The sequence below is a fragment of the Carcharhinus amblyrhynchos genome, unplaced genomic scaffold (genome assembly GCF_965287045.1).
Source record: "Carcharhinus amblyrhynchos unplaced genomic scaffold, sCarAmb.v2.hapA scaffold_39, whole genome shotgun sequence".
In the NCBI taxonomy this organism is placed as follows: Eukaryota; Metazoa; Chordata; class Chondrichthyes; order Carcharhiniformes; family Carcharhinidae; genus Carcharhinus; species Carcharhinus amblyrhynchos.
In genome coordinates this window covers 6,583,620-6,602,954 of record NW_027649780.1, presented here as the reverse complement: position 1 = coordinate 6,602,954, position 19,335 = coordinate 6,583,620, and the positions used below count along the sequence as shown (strand labels likewise).

General features: G+C 45.2%; 3 protein-coding genes across 3 annotated transcripts in view; 1 reads left to right on the top strand and 2 right to left on the bottom strand.

Annotated features, from left to right (window-relative positions):
* Positions 1-18,827, top strand: part of LOC145363571 (uncharacterized) — a 53,203-nt gene extending 34,376 nt beyond the window's left edge. The window contains 4 exon segments of the mRNA XM_080218755.1: positions 1,195-2,080; positions 12,147-12,633; positions 16,515-17,574; positions 17,655-18,827. Of these exon segments, the coding sequence (XP_080074881.1) occupies positions 1,195-2,080; positions 12,147-12,633; positions 16,515-17,574; positions 17,655-17,903 (2,682 nt within the window). The 3' untranslated portion in view covers positions 17,904-18,827.
* Positions 1-19,335, bottom strand: part of LOC145363664 (uncharacterized) — a 106,206-nt gene that overhangs the window by 29,530 nt on the left and 57,341 nt on the right. The window lies entirely within an intron of this gene.
* On the bottom strand, positions 7,984-9,863 carry LOC145363655 (uncharacterized). Its single transcript, XM_080218854.1, has 2 exons — positions 9,722-9,863; positions 7,984-9,618 (listed from the first exon to the last, which is right to left on the bottom strand). The coding sequence occupies exon 2, from the start codon at positions 9,155-9,157 to the stop codon at positions 8,009-8,011; it is 1,149 nt and encodes a 382-aa protein (XP_080074980.1). The 5' UTR covers positions 9,158-9,618; positions 9,722-9,863; the 3' UTR covers positions 7,984-8,008.

Sequence of the window (19,335 nt, the reverse complement as noted above, 5' to 3'; positions counted from 1 at the left end):
CCCAGTTTGTCAGTCCCACTCTCTGTCTCTCAGGGAAAGACCTGAACCCGCTCCAAGATGGCCGCGGCCGGTTGCCTGGGTAACTCGCACCTCGCAACTGGGAGAAGCCCCGCCCACTCACTATTCCCTTATCAAGATGGCCACCCTTGCACCACATCTGAACCAGACCCATTTCCTCTCCCAAGATGGCGACGAACGGTTGCCTCGTTAACCCAGGCTCATTACCGGGGAGGAAGCCCCGCCTCTCTGATCACCCTCATTCACACTCGTAAGATGGCAGCTAGCGAGGCCGCCCCCTTTGGGCCTGTTCCCATGGGAAAGTCAGGGGCCGCGGCCGAAGCCAGAAGTTGGTGCCCTTTCCAGTGCAGCCGTGGTTTCCATTCCTACCCTGTGTTCACAATCTCCTCCCCAACACCATGACTGACACTGAGCATGCTCAGAGCGCTCGCTCCATTGCGAGGCTCACAACCGCCTTACCAATGCCGCGCATGCTCCACTCCCGACCTGCCCCCCCGCCCCTCATTCACTCTGATTGGTTAGAGGACCAGCCTCTCCCACGTGGTCCTCCAGCCCCGCCCCTCCTTCACTCTGATTAGTTGGAGGACTGGCCTCCCACGCGGTCCTCCAGCCCTGCCCCTCCTTCACTCTGAATGGTTGGAGGACCAGCCGCTCCCACGCGGTCCTCCAGCCCTGCCCCTCATTCACTCTGATTGGTTAGAGGGCCAGCCGCTCCCACACTTATTTCCAGTTGCCCCCTCTTCCTATTGGTCCGCGCCTGCCGTCAGTCAGCGTCCGAGCATTGTGATGTGGGACATGCGCAGTGTCATTGCTGGCCTTGGCTCTTGTTTGTGCCGGAGTTTGTGAACTGCTTCTACAGGAGATCAGAAGAGAAGGGTTTGCAGATGAGAAAAGTCAGATCAAGCTCGGGTTGAGTAACTCCATTTATCAGGATCTGAATATCATCGGTCTTTGAATGTGAAAGGATAAATGATCAACTGTTCTAAAAGAACACATTTCAACCATCAGTGACTGGAAAAGCATCGACACACACCCACCCGAGTGAGTGTTCCAGTGAACTGACTGGAAAGAGCTTTAACCAGTTATTCGGCTTGAGAAAACATTGCAAAATATAAGGAAAAATCATACATTTGTTCAATGTTTGGACAAGACTTGAACTGATTATCCAACCTGGAGAGACACAGGGACACTGGCACCATGGAGAAACGGTGGAAATGTGAAGATTGTGGTAAAGGATTCAATTATCCATCCCTGCTGGAAAACCATCAACGCAGTCACACTGGGGAGAGGCCATCCACCTGTTCTATATGTGGAAAAGGATTTACTCAGTCATCCAACCTATCATTACACCAGCGAGTTCACACAGGGAAGAGGGCATTCACCTGCTCTGTGTGTGGGAAGGCTTTCACTCAGTTATCTGGTCTTTCATCACACCAGCGAATTCACACTGAGGAGAAGCCATTCAGCTGCACTACCTGTGGAAAAAGGTTCAGGCATTCTTCAGCACTCACGGCACACCAACGCACTCACACTGGGGAGGGACTGTTCACCTGTCCTGAGTGTGGAAAAAGGTTCACTCAGTCATCCAACTTCACATTACATCAGCGAGTTCACACTGGGGAGAGGCCTTTCACCTGCTCCATGTGTGGGGAAGGATTCACTGGGTCATCCCACCTGCTGTCACACCAGCGGATTCACACTCAAAAGCCATTCAGCTGCACTTCCTGTGGAAAGAATTTTAGACAGGCAACCTGTCTCATTGCACACCAACGGATTCACACTGGGGAGAGGCCATTTACTTGTTCCACGTGTGGGAAGGGATTCACACTTCTACCCACCCTGCTGAGACACCAACGAATTCACACTGAGGAGAAGCCATTCAGCTGCACTGACTGTGGAAAGACTTTCAGGCAGTCATCCAATCTTGTTTTACACCAGCGAGTTCACACTGGAGAGAGGCCATTCATCTGCTCCATGTGTGGGAAAGGATTCAATCGGTCATCCAACCTCACTGCTCACCAGCGAGTTCACACTGGGCAGAGGCCGTTCACTTGCTCCATGCGTGGGGTTCGCAAAGCTTTTCAACCTGCTGGCTCACCAATGCACTCACACTAAGAGGCCATTTAACTGCTCTGTGTGTGGGAAGAGATTCAGTCAGTCACAATGGTTCCTGAGACATCAGCAGGTTCAATAGTGACTGCAAGGGTTCGATTCTACTGTTACTGCTGCTGTTTATCTTGTTTAGTATTGATACGTGGTTTTGTTCCTGCTGATATGACTCGCTGGAGTTTAATATTCTGGCGATCTCACTAATTTTCAGAGCTTCAGTGTCCATTTTTGACAACACTACAGCACTATCATCTGCACCATATCCTTTCTTTTTCCCCTCTGTACTCTATGAACGGCATAGCTTGTTGCTATAGTGCACCAGAAACAATGTTTTTCACAGTATCCCAGTACATGCAACAATAAATTAAATCAAATATTGATGACGTATTCTCTCAGTAACAATACCTTTTGTATTTTGTTGAATTTTGTTGCGTTTACTTCATTACATGGATAAGATAGTACAGATGCCACATACAGTGTATATATTAAATCTTTTAACTTAGTATCTATATATAAAATATATCGTGTCAATTTATTTTGAATAAATCACCCTTACTCCATTTCCAAAATGTGATTTCAAACTATTTGACATTTTGGGATTGAGGCCATTCGTGTAACCCCTGGATGGTGAGTAGGGAGGAGGTGAACGTGCAGCTGTTACATTGTTGCATTTGCAGGAGAAGCTGTCTTGGGAAGTTTATAAGTTCTTTATTTTTAAAATAAACATAATGTGGAAAGGCTCTGACTCATGTGTGGTCTCAGTGTGTCGCTGCCTCAATGACATTCTGTTTTCACTGACTAGATAGTTCGAAGCTGCTGCTGACTGTATTCTCTCTTTGGAAAGCTGGATTGAAAATGTAACGTTTGATAGGATTTATATCAAATCCCCTGATAGTTATATTAGCCCACCATCCAATAAAAACATGTTCTAATATTCTGTGTCAGTAACGTCCTAGATAAAAATAGTCATTAAGGTCGATTAAACACATTCCAGTTCGTTAAATGAAGTTAATGAGATGCTGGTGGTCTTTGGTTTCGGATTTTACTCATTTTATTGGAAACTGCTCATTTCATAAAGTATTTTTATATTTGGTAAATAACAAAACAAAGAACAACACAGCACGGGAAACAGGCCCTTCGGCCCAACGAGCCCGCGCCGCCATCTTAACAACGTGCTTTTCCTCCTCCACCCTTGACCCATGTTTCTGCTTATAGTACCCCCATTGGAGACCAGATTAAGGGGAGAATAATTTAGGGACAATTTGTTCCACCAATCAGCCGAAGAGCTCATCTTTGGGGTGTGGGAGGAAACCGGAGCACCCGGAGGAAACCCACGCAACCACAGGGAGAATGCGCAAACTCCCACAGACATTGGCCCAAATCCATGTATCTGCACAGCAAACAGTGATAGTCACTGAGCTGTTGTGGTGCCCATCTGCTGGTCCAGTTTTAAGCGTACACAAACGACGTGAAGTACTAGGCTACTCTCAAAATATCCAAGAGCAGCCCACGCACGACCCACCATGTGTATGCCTCTTGTTAGGCAACAACATGGTGCGGACGGTGGAGCAGGAAAAAGCTCACATGATTCTGATCTTCATTGTGTGTGAACTTACATTCAAAACCCATTGATAAACTCACTACACAATCAGCTCTGACCAGGGCTTTCGTATGTTGTCACTGAGCATTAAGCAGCAGAAAGAGTGGAATGGCAGTCAGGCCACACAGCCTAACCTGGGTTCAAATCCTGCTTGGGTGACTGTCTGTCATGCTCTCCCTATGTCTGTGTGGGTTTCCTTTGGGTGCTCTGGTTTCCTCCGACAGTCCAAAGATGTGTCGGTTAGATGGATTAGCCATGGTAGTGTGTGGGGTTGGAGGAATAGAGCAGAGGAAAGGGCCTGGGTGAGATACTCTGTCAGAGAGTCAATGCAGATTTGATAGGTCGAATAGCCTCTTCTGAACTGTAGGGATTCCATGATTCTATGAACAGTAGTTAAAATTTGAATGTATCGCAACTTCCAATGTGTCATATGTGATTTGTGAGTGAGTTCACAGTACCTGGCTGTTAAATTCCTGAGCTGTCACTCAGGGTCTTTCCCCACACTGGCTGAAATACATAAAAAAGTGTCACTCAGCAGAGTGTGGAGATTTTATGTGTCGCCAAGAGCTCCTTACAAGGCTCACATTATTATGGAATGCTTTAGTTCAGCCCCAGGGAGACAGCTCCTCCAAATATCACCCAGCCAGACATCACATCAACAACCCTCCTTCCTCATGAAGTTTGACAGCACAAAAAGAGGCCTTTTAGCCCATCGTGTCTGCACTGGCCATCGAACACCAATCTATTCCAATCCCATCATCCAGCACTTCACTTGGTGCAGACAGTTATTGGTTCAGACGGTGGAGCAGGAAAAAACTCACATGATTCTGCTCTTCATTGCGTGGGAATTTACATTTGAAACCCATTGATAACCTCACTACACAATCAGCTCTGACCAGGGGTCAGAGCCCTGAGCAGGGCTTCTATATGTTGTCACTAAGCATCAAGCAGCAAAAAGAATGGAACAACAGTTACGCCACACAGCTCCGGGGATCCAGGTTCAAATCCAGTTTATGCTATAGCATTTCAGGTGTTCATGAAAATGCATCTTAAATGCCTGCTTGCACCATCCTGAAGTCTAAGAGGAGGTGAGAGAAACTGGAGTAAGATGTGAGTTTAGAGCTAGGACAAGGGGGAACCTTAAAAGAGATTTGCTGCCTCAAAGCGCCAGTGACCCAGGTTCAATTCCTGGCTTCGGTCACTGTTTGTGCAGAGTTTGCATGTTCTCCCCAGATCTGCATGTGTTTCCTCCGGGTGCTCCTGTTCTCTCCCACAGGCCAATGATGTACAGGTCAGCTTGATTGGCTATGCTAAGTTGCCCCTTGGCATCCCAAGATGTGTAGCTTAGGTGCAGTAGGCATTCAGTATGCTTGGTTTCATCGGTCAGAACATTGAATACAGGAGTTGGAATTTTTTGTTGAATTTATACAAGACATTGGTAAGGCCACATTTGGAATATTGTGTGCCATTCTGGTCACCTTATTATAGACAGTATATTATTAAACTAGAAAGAATGCAGAAAAGATTTACTAGGATGCTACCGGGACTTGATGGATTGAGTTATAAGGAGAGGCTGGATAGACTGGGGATTTTTCTCTGGAGCGTAGGAGGCTGAGGGATGATCTTATAGAGGTCTGTAAAATAATGAGGGGCATAGAGCAGCTAGATAGTCAATACCTTTTCCCAAAGGTAGGGGAGTCTAAAACTATAGGGCATAGGTTTAAGGTGAGAGATACAAAAGTATCCACGGGGCAATTTTTTCACAGAGAGTGGTGAGCATCTGGAACAGGCTGTCAGAGGTAGTAGTAGAGGCGGGTACAATGTTGTCTTTGAAAAAGCATTTAGATAGTTACATGGGTAAGATGGGTATAGAAGGATACGGGCCAAATGCAGGCAATTGGGATTAGTTTAGGGGTTCAAAAAAAAGGGCACCATGGACAAGTTGGGCCGAAGGACCTGTTTCCATGTTGTAAACCTTTATGACTCGATGTGATGAAATAGTTCATTTTGTTTTCTTTATTGACCACATATATGAATCAAACTATGAAGGGAGTAACCAGTCATGAAACAGATTATTGTACAATTGATGAACCTTGATTAAGTTGTAAATAATGAATCAATGATCATATTGGAAAGACTGGATTTTCATCCAAAACTTGTCAAGTTGAATTATTACATGTCTCTCTGTTTGTGTGAGAAACAGTAATTTCAGACAAACTGTTCTAATAATGAAAGATTCCTGATAAAGGTCCCGAGGAATGGTACATTATAATCTTTAGTTTGATCCAGTGGATAGCAAAATACTTCAAAATCAAGAGATTTTAGCTCTCTTGTATTCTTCTCTGATGTACCGAGGCTGGGTGGCCAACGTGCCTAAGAACTAATTGGATTAACCCAAGCAGCAGCTTGAGCTAATTATTAACTGAGGAAAAGCTTGACTCTGACACAGGGTGCTGGCCACTCAGGGGTTAAAAGCCAGGGCTCTGTAATGATTTGTTGCTGGCTGATTACTGAAGACACTCACTCAAGGCAAGATTCACATGTCCATGTTAGCAAGTGGGACTGTGTCTGAGACAGAGTTTTGAGAGCGGAATGCTGTGATGGATTAACACCTAGACAAAGTTGCAAAAATCACTGTCTGATTTGATTTATTATCGTCAATGTATGAACATACAGTGAAAAGTATTGTTTCTTGTGTGCTATACAGACAAAGAATACCTTACGTAGAGGAGAGGATGCAGAATACAGTGTTAGTCATAAGAGTTAGAATAAAGTTTTAGAAGCGTAGAATGAGTAGAAGATAGAATTAGAGGGTTTGCTGGGCACAGCTTGCAAGAAGTTGCCACACTCCAGCATCATCTTGGAAATTTCCCTGGATTGATAGGCAAACCCCTATCCTTTAATAATAATTTTAATGTTAATTTAATGTTGTAAAACTTATAATCCAAAGAATCCTGTCCTGCCTTAATTAAGTCTTGTTTGAACATACATTTTCTTTCATGGGGTGTGGGTGTCACCGACTAGGCCAGTATTTTTATTGTCTATTCCTAATTATCCTTGAGGTGGTGGTGAGCTGCCTTTCCTGAACCGCTGCAGTCCCTGTGGTTTGAGGTACGCTCGCAGTGTTAGAGAAGGAATTTACTTAATCATTCTCAGATTGGGGTGACTGAGATTAGTTATATTACTGACAAGAAAATCAGAGTACAATCAGATAACACAGTGGGAAAGATATAAAAAGCTACTCTGGTGTGTTTTAATCAAGCCGATTTCGCATTTATCCAACATATTACACTGCAGCCCAGTTCAAGGAGTTATTAACACCAGTAGAAACAAACTCCAACTGTCAGAACTGAAATATAGAACATTCACTGAACAGCAGGAGGCCATTCAGCCCATCATGTCTGTGCTGGCTGGAAAAGTATTGTCCAGTTTCGTCCTATTTTCCAGCTTTTGATCTGTCCCTCTGTGTGCTGCAGAATCCGAACTGCGTATCTAAGTTCCTGTTTAACGTGATGAGGGTTCCTGCCTCTCCCATCCTTTCAGACAGTGAGTTCCAGATCCCCATGACTCTCCGGGTGAAATGATTCCTTCACTAACCCTCCTAATCCTTCAATCCTTCATTCATTAGATTTGAAAATTGAACAGATTGTAATGATATTAAAAACTTGCCAACTGGCTTCAGCTTTCTGCCACAAGATTTACTTGACATATACTTTTATAATTGATTAATCTGGTGACCAGAACTGTAAAAAGTCTGACAACACCAGGTTTTAGACCAACCAATTTATTTGATAGTAAACTCACAAGCTTTCGAGGTTTCCCTCTTCCAGAACTGTGCTCAGTTCTCTAGCTTGCTCTAACTAGCATTTTATAAATATAAACAGAATATGTTGGGTCTGGCAGCATCTGTGTGGAGAAACAGAGTTAATCTTTTGGATCTAAATGTCCAGCCTCCTTCATGGATGTCTGGATGTTGACTCCAAATTCTCTCTGATCCTCTATAATTCTCAGCATCATCCCCTTTATTGTTCATTCACTTGTCTTGTCTAATGTCCCAAATTCATTCTCCCTCATTGCTCCAGATCGAATTCCATGTGCCATTTTTCTGCCCATCTGACCAGCCCACTGATATCTTCCTGCAGTCCACGGCTTTCTTCTGGATTGTTAAACACAAATACAATTGTGTATCATCTGCAAACTGAATCATGACCCTTACATTTAAGTCTGAGTCATTGATGTATACCACAAAACTGCGGAACCTCACTGGTAACCAGACACTATTCAGTCCTGGATGTGATTAACAGCAGCAATAACAGCAGAATCCAACCCTTGCTGTTGCCTGTGAACTTGCTGGTGTTTCAGCAGGTTGTTTGACTGAGCAAATCCCTTCCCACACATGGAACAGTTGAACGGCCTTTCCCCAGTGTGAACTCGCTGGTGTTTCAGCAGATTCTGTTTACTTTTAAATCTCTTCTCACAATCAGAACATTCAAAAGGTCTCTGATCAGTGTGAACAAGTTGGTGTGTAGTCAGGTGGGATGACTGAGTGAATCTCTTGCCGCACAGGAGGCAAGTGTGAGGTCTCTCTCCAGTGTGAACTCGCTGGTGTATCAGAAGGTCGGATGTATCAATGAATTCCTGACAACACACGGGGCAGGTGAACGGCCTCTCCCCAGTGTGAACTCGACGGTGTCTCAGAAGGTGGGCTAATCGAGTGAATCCCTTCCCACAGAGAGAGCAGGTGAATGGCCTCTCCCCTGTGTGAGTGCGCTGGTGTTTCAGAAGATCCTTTTTACTTTTAAATGTTTTCTCACATTCAGAACAATTGATAGGTCTCTGATCAGTGTGAACAAATTGGTGTTTCAGGAGCTGCGATGAACAAGTGAATCCCTTCCCACACACGGGGCAGATGAATGGCCTCTCCCCAGTGTGAGTGCGTTGATGAATCAGTAAATCCTTTCTGCTTTTAAAGTTCTTCTCACAGTCAGAACATTTAAATGGTCTCTGATCAGTGTGAACACTTTGGTGTGTCAGGAGGTGGGACGACTGAGTGAATCCCTTCCCACACATGTTGCAGATGAACGGCCTCTCCCCAGTGTGAGTGCGTTGGTGAAGCAATAAATCCTTTCTGCTTTTAAAGCTCTTCTCACAATCAGAACATTTAAATGGTCTCTGATCAGAGTGAACCTGGTGGTGGGTCCGGAGGTTTGATAAGGCATTAAATCCCTTCCCACATTGAAGACAGGTGAATGGCCTCTCACCAGTATGGACATGCTGGTGTGTGTACAGGCTGGATGCCTGAGTGAATCCTTTCCCACACACAGAGCAGGTGAATGGTCTTTCCCCAGTGTGAATACGTCGATGGGTTTCCAATTCAGATGGGTAATTGAATCCCATCCCACAGTCCGCACATTTCCACGGTTTCTCCATGATTATTGACAGGCTATCGGGTGTAGGCCGAATGCAGATTTGAGCTCACTATCAGATTAGCCATGGTGTTATTAAATGGCGGAACTGGCCCGTGGGGCTGAATGGCCTATTGCTGCTCCTTGTTCACATGGTGCAGGTGTCCTCATGTCTCTCCAGGTTATACAATCAGTTGAAACCAGGTTCACACAAAGAACACGAGTACGGTGTCTACCTGATGTAAATGTGTTTTTTTTCACACTGTGTAACTGGTTAAAGATCTGCTCCAGCTGTGGAAAAATAACTGAGATATCTGTGTCTCGGGGCTTTTCCAGTCACAATGATGTTGAGTAATTTCCCAAAGACAAAATAGACAAACATTTCTCCTTCCACATTCACAGGCCTTTGATATTCAGATCCTGAAGAACTGTGTGACACTGTCAGATCCCAAGACGTTTGGTTTGAATCGCCCGTCTGCAGATATTCTGGAAAAGGAGTTTACAGTGAATTACTTTGAATATACAAGACACAAACAAGCCATTCAGTTTAATTCTTTACACTTGACACATCTTCTCCTGTCCCATATACCTCATCACAGCCTTTCAGTTGATTTTTCTATTCCTCTTGTGTGCTTCTCCTGTTTCCTTTTGAAATAATCTCAGCAATTTCCTCAACTCATTTCTCTGGTACTTCTAAACCAGTGAGTGAAGAAATTTATCCTTATTACCTTCTTGGATTTATTAGTAACTATCTAGTATTTATGAGTCTTTGTTTATTGATTGGTCCTCCTTTTAGACTCTGTCACAAGTGGAAGCATTCTTTCCACATTTCACCTGTCCAAGACACTGATAATTTTAAAGCAGGTCACTCTGTACAGGCAACAACTTCAACGCATTTAATCTTTCCTGAAAGCTGTAATCTGTGTTTACAAAAAACATCACAACAAATGCAGAATATAAATTACAGAGAGACAAATATTTCTCTTGGGGTTGAGTTTTCTGTGTGTAAATCATCAACTTGTAACCGTGTGTAAAAACAGCTTTAAAAATCAGCCCACAATAGAAACGCTGAACGGACAATTTTCTTTCCTCCACTCCCAGTTTTCTCCCTCCCTCTCCTCTGTCTGGGTTCAGTTCATTTGATAATAGACTCACTTGTGAGTCTATTATCAAATAAATTGGTTGGACCTGGTGTTGTCAGACTTTTTACTGTGTTTACGCCAGTCCAACGCCGGCATACCCACATCATGGGTTCAGTTCTCCAGCTCCCGTCTGCAGACTGGGTCTTATTGGGGGTGTTGGAGCCTCCAGCGGGTGTTTGTGAATCCTCCCAGGATTTCCTTCCTTCCCAGAGATCAGAATCCTCATTGATTTGAGGCCAAAGTGTAACCTCTTATTTACTGACCCCCTCCCCCATCCTCTGATGTGAACCATCCTCCAGTGTCTGAGCCAGGATGGGGCCGTTAACCTGGATCTGTTCCCGGGAGGGAGGGAGGGAGAAGCCCCGCAGCTGCAAACCAGGGAGCTGACAATGATTCTGAAGGGTTTACGGATCCACAAAGTGTTTCCAGACCCGCCCCAATATCCAGCCGCCGGTTCCAGCGCCTCCCCCTCCGCTGCTGCAATGTTCGCTCCGCACTCACCGGTTTTCTTCTGCGTGTTGGTCTCCAGCTCCGCCTCTCATTCACTCCGATTGGTTGGAGGACCAGCCGCTCCCGCTCGGTCCTCCAGCCCCGCCCCCTCATTCGCTCCGATTGGTTGGAGGACCGGCCGCTCCCGCTCCGTCCTCCAGCCCCGCCCCCTCTTCTTATTGGTCCGGACCTGCCGTCAATCAGTCCCCGGGCATTGTGATGTGGAGCATGCGCAGTGTCATTGCTGTCCTTGGCGCTTGTTTGTCCCGGAGAAGCGGAGTCAGCGTTAGGCGGTGGCTGGGAGGGTCTGGAAACACTTTGTGGATCCGCAAACCCTTCAGAATCATTGTCAGCTCCCTGGTTTGCAGCTGCGGGGCTTCTCCCTCCCTCCCTCCCGGGAACAGGCCCAGGTTAACGGCCCCATCCTGGCTCAGACACTGGAGGATTTGGAAACACTTTGTGGATCCGCAGGCGGTGAGGAGCTGGAACCAGCGGGTTTTAAATGGAAATTTTGAATGGCGCGGATCCAGAGCCCGAAATCAAACCGGAAACATAAATGGATCCGGGCGGTGAGGCTTCATAAACACCCGGTTTATGAATAAATAAACATAAATCATCCCAGTACACGTAGTAGGGGTGGCACGGTAGCACAGTGGTTAGCACTGCTTCCTCACAGTGCCAGGGTCCTGGGTTTGATTCCCAGCTCGGGTGGAGTTTGCATGTTCTCCCTGTGTCTGCATGGGTTTCCTCCGGATGCTCCAGTTTCCTCCTACAGTTGGAAAGACGTGCTAGTTCGGTACATTGACGCAAACAGGTACTGGCGATGAGGGGAATTTCATTGCAATGTTAATGTAAGCCTTGTGACTAATAAATAAACTTTAAGGGAGAGTTTGTGGGATGGGGATCTGCAACTCTGAGAGGAAAAAATTGCAGAGAAACTAGAATTGCCTGTTCAGAATTTCTATCCTGGACTGTCAATGATGACTTTTATTGACTGTTTTTACAGCTATTAGAAGTTGAGGATTACACATGGGAATCTGAAACTAAACATCACATCAAGAGCTGACAGAATCACTCAATTCTGAGGACCTGGATATCATCGTACTTGGAATGTGGAAGGAGAAATGTTTGTTTGTTTTGTCTGTGCGAAAAGATTTCAAACATGAGTGTGACTGGAAAAGCACCGAGACACACGCACACCCGAGTGAGAGTGTTCCAGTGAACGGACTGTGGAAAGAGCTTAAACCAGTTACACAGCCTGAAAAGACATCACCATTCAGTGAGGAGAAATGGACACGTGTGTGTAGATGAGGCTTCATCTGATCATCAGCATGGAGAGACATGATGACACTGATATCACAGAGAAACCATGGATATGTGGAGACTGTGGGAAAGCATTCACTTGCCCATCCAAACTGGAAACTCATCGACGCACTCACACTGGGGAGAGACCCTTCACCTGCTCCATATGTGGGAAGGATTTCACTCAGTCATCCAACCTGGCATTACATCAGCGTGTTCACACTGGGGAAAGGCCATTCAGCTGCTCTGTGTGTGGGAAAAGATTCATTCAGTCATACAATCTAGCACTACACCGGCGGGTTCACAGTGGGGAGAGGCCATTCACCTGCTCCGTGTGTGGGAAGGGATTCATTAATTCCTCGAACCTAGTGGCACACCAGCGAGTTCACTCTGGGGAGAAACCATTCAGCTGCACTGACTGTGGAATGAGCTTTAAGCTTTCATCCACTCTGCTGAAACACCAGCGAGTTCACACTGGGGAGAAACCATTCAGCTGCACTGACTGTGGAAGGAGCTTCAGACACTCAGGCAGTCTCACTGTACACCAGCGAGCTCACACCGGGGAGAAGCCATTCACCTGCTCCATGTGTGGGAAGGGATTCATTGATTCATCTCAATTACTGAAGCACCAGTGAGTTCACAAGTGACAGCAGGGATTGGATTCTGCTGTTATTGACAACCAGGTCCTTTCATTCTGACAGCAGGAGTTTGTTTCTGCTGATGTTAATACAGCCAGTAACTAGGCTGGAGGTTAATATTCTGGATTGAATTCCTGGGGTTGCAGTTACCGCTGTCCATCAGAAATGAGTTTACAACAAGATTTAAAACTTTTACTTCAATCTCAAATTGTTTAAGTTAAGTTTCTTTATTAGTATCACAAGGAGGCTTACATTAACACTGCAATGAAGTTACTGTGAAAGTCCCCCAGTCGCCATCCTAGTCACCTGTTTGGGTACATTGAGGGAGAATTTACCATGGCCAATGCACCTAACCAGCACATCTTTCGAATGTGTGAGGAAACCAGAGCACCCAGAGGAAACCCAAGCAGACACAGGGAGAACATGCAGATTCCACACAGACAGTGACCCAAGTCGAGAATTGAACTCGGGTCCTGGCGCTGTGAGGCAGCAGTGCGAACCACTGTGTTACCATGTCGCCCTACTGATCTTGGCCTGAATTCCGCTATTCAGTATGTGAGAGGTTGCAGCAATGAACATCTCCAATTAGAAAGTGTCGATTAAACCTTGCTGAGAATTCTTACTCACTTGCACATTACACACAGTGACACTGCCACTGTCCATCAGAAAGAAGGGGAATGGGAACTGGTGGAGAATCAAAAGTCTCCAAATGTCAGCCATCCCGTCTGGAAAAGAAATTCCCTCAGCACAGGAATGGCATCTTTTAAGGTCAAACCAAATAAACAAATTCAAGTTAAATCAGGAGAAAGTAAAAGGGGCAGCTTCCCAAAAGGAAGGGGCACAGCCTGAACAAAATCAAAGTACAAAGGAAACTTAAAAACATCAGATTGAAATGTGATTATTAGGGTCAATAATGCACCCCAGCCCCTGCAGTGCCAGCACAGAAATGGCGATAAGTTGAATCCAAGTAACAGATTGTAAGAAATCACCATCTAATAGCCTTATAAAATCTTTGGATACTGATGGAATATTATAGAAAAAGCCATCCCTCTCCAGAAGAAAGCTTGCCAGCTGACAAACACGGGACAAGCCTCTCTCCCTGTTAAGGACCTGTGTCTAACACAAGCTCTGAAACAAGACATTTATAACCCTGATACCATTGGCTCTTATGCTAACTAACTACATGTAAAGGTGAAAATAGGCCCTCAAGAGCAAGGAGGTTTCAAATTGACTGGTTGCTCCCCAATCAGGCTCATTGAAGTGAACCTTCCATAGGTACCAGCTATGGACATCAACATTCACTTCAGCCGTCTGCTTGTCCTCTGGGATCTGTAAACTTCTCTCACAGGTCAGGTACTTTTCCTGTCTGTTCAACTGATGCATCTTGTTTTAAATGTTGCTTCTTAATAAACTGTTTTAAAATCACTTCTGAGCTCAATTCCCTTTTTAGGTGTAGACCAGTAAAAGTTTACAGAGTAGATTTTTAAATGTTTCTGTAGGTATGTGAATAGGGAGAAGTGAGTGAAAGTAAACATTGTCAATGAGAGGCAGATGAAAGGGAAAATACAATGGGGAACAAGGAAATGATGTGGATATGCCGGCGTTGGACTGGGGTAAACACAGTAAAAAGTCTGACAACACCAGGTTTAAGTCCAACCAATTTACTTGATAGTAAACGCACAAGCTTTCGGGGTTCGTCTCTTCGTCACCTGACGAAGTGTTGTCAGACTTTTTACTGTGAACAAGGAAATGGCAGATAAATGCAACAAATACTTTGCATCTATCTGTCTTCGTGGTAGAAGACAAAAGAAAAATTCTAGTAATGGGGAACCAAGGGGTTAGTGCAAGGGGGCAGGAACTTTAATACAGGGAATAGCCATTCTTTAAACACGAGTCACCAATCCAATGGTGGTTGTACCGGACACTAGGACCCGGTGGGAAGAGAATAACCTTGGCCCCGCCCTATATTGTTGCGTCAAGAATATTCCGGCGCATGCGCTCCTCGTTGAACCAAGATGGCGGCTGTCATCTTGGACTTGGGCCTCGGAGGGGAAAACATCCGGAGCTGCAAACGCGGGAGCGGTAGAGTTTGAGGCACTCGCCAGGTATTTAGAAACTCTCCTTATTCAGAGTCCGCTCCCTCAGAGTTTTCTCTCCCTTCCCCGCTGCAAAGAGGCAAAAGCAGAGACTCACCCCCATCGCCATTACTGACAGTGCGCATGCTCCAATAGAGGATTAATGCGCATGTGCGGTGCCGGCCTCTGGTGTGAATAGGGGACATTCAGCACCGCGGGGAATGCTGGGTCAGAGCTCTGCCATTGAAAGTCATTATTAGGAGCTCGTTATGTTTTTACTATTGCGTGTAGATTGGGGAACGGGGGCGGTTTCTATAAATTAGTCAAAGGAGGAACCACATTATACAGAAATCTATGTGCACAGATCTTCATTGTCCATCAGAAATAAGGGGAGTGGAAGAGGTGGAGAATTGCAAATGCCCAAAAGTGTTCCAAAAGCAGCAGCAATTAACAGCGGAATCCAAGAGCTCCAGTCAAATGTAAACTCAGAAAGTGATGTGACTGAGTGAAGTATTTCACTTAGTAATTATCAGAATCGTATTCTCATCGATATTCCGGGTCATTTCTCAAAATCATTCAATGGAGATGGGTGTCATTGGATTAGACCAGCACTATTTCCCATCCCTAATTGCCCTTGAAAAGGCGTTGGTGAGCTGCCTTCTTGAATCATTGCAGTCCATGTGGTCAGTACACCCACAATGCAGTTAGGGAGGGAATTCCAGGATTTTGATCCAATGCCAGTGAAAGAATGACAACATATTTCCAAATCAGGATAGTGAGTAGCTTGGAGGGGGACTTCCAAATGGTGGTTTTCCCGCCTGTCCACTGTCCTTGTCCTTTTAGATTGTAGTGGTCGTGTTTTCTCTTATTGCAAGTTTCGTGTAGATTTGCAAAAAATAAAACTTCTTAGGATGTGGACGTTACTCACAAGGCCCAGATTACTGTCCTGAATTACTATCCTGCACTGACAGTGATATGTTACCAATCACCAGTTGTCCTTTGTGATTGTATAGTTGGCCTTTTTCTTAAACCTCTGCAGTCCATGTGGTAAAGGTGCTCCCACAATGCAACAGTATTAGGATTTTAACCCAGTCACATTGAAGGAATAGTGATATTTGTCCAAGTCAAGGAGTTGTGTGATTTTCCCATGTCTCAGCTGCTGTGGTACTTCCAGGTGGGAAAGACTGTGGATTTGGGAAATTCTGCCAAAATCCTTGTTGAGTTGCTGATGTATAAAATCTCTTTCCATCACCTTCCTCTCTGATCTCTCCCTCTTCACGCATAAAGGCTGGATTCTTGTTGTGGGCTCTGAAGGATGAAGGGTTCCTTTCCCTCAGTGCACTGGTGAACAGTTTGAAGCTTTATGACAATCCAGCAGTTTTTATATCCCTTTTCTGATTCCCAATCCCGCAATTTATCAGATTCATTCAGCTCAATTTCACATCTTGCCTTTGTGTATTTATGGCTTGTCTCTCATGTTTCCTTCTTTCTGTTTTCACATCATTTTTCACGGGATTAGAAGGTGAGGAATTACAGACAATTGTAAATCAAGGATCACATCAAAATCTTACAGAGTGCCTCGATTCATCAGGATCTAAGTATCATTAGCCTTTGAACATGGAAGAAAAAAGTACCGTTTACAGTGGGGAGAAACCGTACACGTGTTCTGTGTGTGGACAAGGCTTCAAACGATCGTCTGGCTTGTCAAGACACAAGCGCAGTCACATCAGGGAGAGACCGTATAAATGTGGAGACTGTGGGAAAGGATTCAATTACCCAGTTGACCTGGAAAATCACCGACGCATTCACACTGGAGAGAGACCTTTTAGTTGCCCTGTGTGTGGGAAGGGATTCACACAGTCAGCTGGCCTGTTGATACACCAGCGCATTCACAGCAGGGAGAGGCAGTTCACCTGCTCCGAATGTGGAAAAGGATTTACTCAGTCATCGGCCCTGCTGATACATCGGCACATTCACACAGGGGAGAGGCCATTCACCTGCTCCATGTGTGGGAAGGGATTCACAGATTTCTCTGCCTTGCAGAGACACCAGCGAGTTCACACCGACAAGCGAGAATTTAAATGCTCTGAGTGTGGAAAGAGTTTTAAAACTCCACGCACACTGCGGGAGCATCAGTACATTCACACCGGTTCCACACCATTCAGCTGCTCCCACTGCCAGAAGGGGTTCAGGACATCATTCCACCTTGTGGCACATGAGCGCATTCACACTGGAGAGAGGCCATTCACCTGCTCTGAATGTGGGAAGGGATTTAACCGATCATCCAACCTGCAGAAACACCAACAAGTTCACAGTGAAGAGAGACCGTTTAAATGCCCAGACTGCGGCAAGGGCTATAAAAGTTCTGAGGAACTGCGTCACCATCAACGTGTTCACTCTGATGAGAGACCATTCACATGTTCTCACTGCGGGACTGGCTTCAGGCGATCAGGCGACCTCACTGTACACCAGCGAATTCACACTGGGGAGAGGCTGTTCACCTGCCCTGTGTGCAGGAAGGGATTCACTTGTTTATCCTCTCTTCCTTCGCACCAACTTGTTCACACAAATGAGAGACCGTTCAAATGTTCTGACTGTGAGAAGAGCTTTAAAAGCAGAAAACTTCTGCTCGCACACCAGCGAAATCACTCTGGGGAGAGACCGTTCACCTGCACTGAGTGTGGGAAAAGATTCACCCGGTCATCCATTCTGCTGAGACACCAACAAGTTCACAGTGAGGAGAAGCCGTTCACTTGTTCAGTGTGTGGAAAGAGATTCACCCAGTCACAAAACTTGGTGAGACACCAGCGAATTCACCAGTGATCACAGGAGTGTGATTCTGCTGTTATTGCTACTGTTAATTGCATCCCAACGAGAGACCGTTCAGGTGTTCGCACTGCGGGACTGAGTTTAGACAATTATGTCAACTGACTGCACACCAGCGGATTCACACTGGAGAGAAGCCATTCATTTGTTTGCAGTGTGAGAAAGGATTTACTCAGTCAGCCACCCTGCAGAGACACCAGCGAATTCACACTGGGGAGAGACCATTCATCTGCTTCGTGTGTGGGAAGAGATTCACTCGCTCATCCACCCTGATGAGTCACCAGCGAGTTCACAAATAATCAGTGAATGGATTTTACTGTAAATCACATCCAGGAATGAATTATGTTCATTGACATCCATTTCTACTGATATGTCAAGAAAACCTGAAAAATTAAAATATTTTCTGTGGGTAAATTCTGATTTTTTTTAAACTGGTGAATTGAGCAGTAATTACAAAAAGAGACAGAATGGCTGTGTGAATTTAAACTGTGAGGATTTTTTATGCATTCGTGGGACGTGGGCATCACTGCATGGCCAGCATTTATTGCCCATCCATAGTTGCCATTGAACTGAGTGGCTTACTAGGCCATTTCAGAGGGGAGTTGACAGTCGATCATATTGCTATGGCTCTGGAATCACACGTAGGATAGACAGGTAAGGACAGCAGATTTCCTTCCCCGTAAGGACATTCATGGAGTGTCGCAGTGGTTAGCACTGTTGCCTCACAGCATGAGGGACTCGGGTTCGATTCCTGGCTTGGGTCACTGTGTGGAGTTTGCATGATCTTTGCGTAGGTTTCCTCAGGTACTTCAGTTTCCTCTCAGTCTGAAAGACATGCTGGATAGGTGCACTGACTCAAACAAATGCCGGAGTGTGGCGAGCAGGGGAATTTCACAGTAACTTCACTGCACTGTTAATGTAAGTCTACTTGTGACTAATAAATAAACTTTACTTTTTACTTCACTGAACCAAATGGTTATTTTCTGAGAATTGAAAATGATTTCATGGTCAGCAATAGATTCTTAATTCTGATTTTTTTTATTGAATTCAATTGTTTTTATTGAATTAAATGTATGAGGCTAGTTTTTATTTTACACAGATAGTAGATGCCTGGAACTCGCTGCAGGGGGAGGTAGTGGAAGCAGATATGATAGTGACTTAATGAGTGCCTGGACAAATGCATGAATAAGATGGGAAGAGAGGGATATGGTCACTAGAGGGGTTTTTAGTTCAGACAGACAGTATAGTCAGTGTAGGCTTGGCGGGCCAAAGGGCCTGTTCCTGTGCTGTAATTTTCTTGTTCTTTGTTCAAATTACACCACTTGGTATGCTGAGATTTGAACCCAGTCCCCAGAATACTAGCTGAGTTTATGGATTAATAGTCTAGAGCCAATACCATTGACCATCACCTCCCATCTGGAACAAAACTGTTTTCATCACTAAGGCTCCGCTGTGATGTAATAGTCTCTATGACATCATCAGAGTCCATTGTTTCTGAATGATCCACATCAACAACAGGAAATACTCATCACGCTGAGCACATTATCTAGGCTGACACTCCAGTCTGACATTGAGGGACTGCTGCACTCCGACACACACACTGTTCTTCACATGGAACTTGTGGAGGCTCTAGCCACAATCTTCCTTGTAGAGTCGTGGTGACAAAGGACAGAGAGAGAATGTAAATATTATATCCCTGTTCAAAAACACAGCAATTACAGAACAATCAAC

Bases quoted from the DNA above. Each gene is read 5' to 3' on its own strand.
- LOC145363655 (XM_080218854.1), bottom strand. From the start codon at position 9,157: ATGGAGAAACCGTGGAAATGTGCGGACTGTGGGATGGGATTCAATTAC.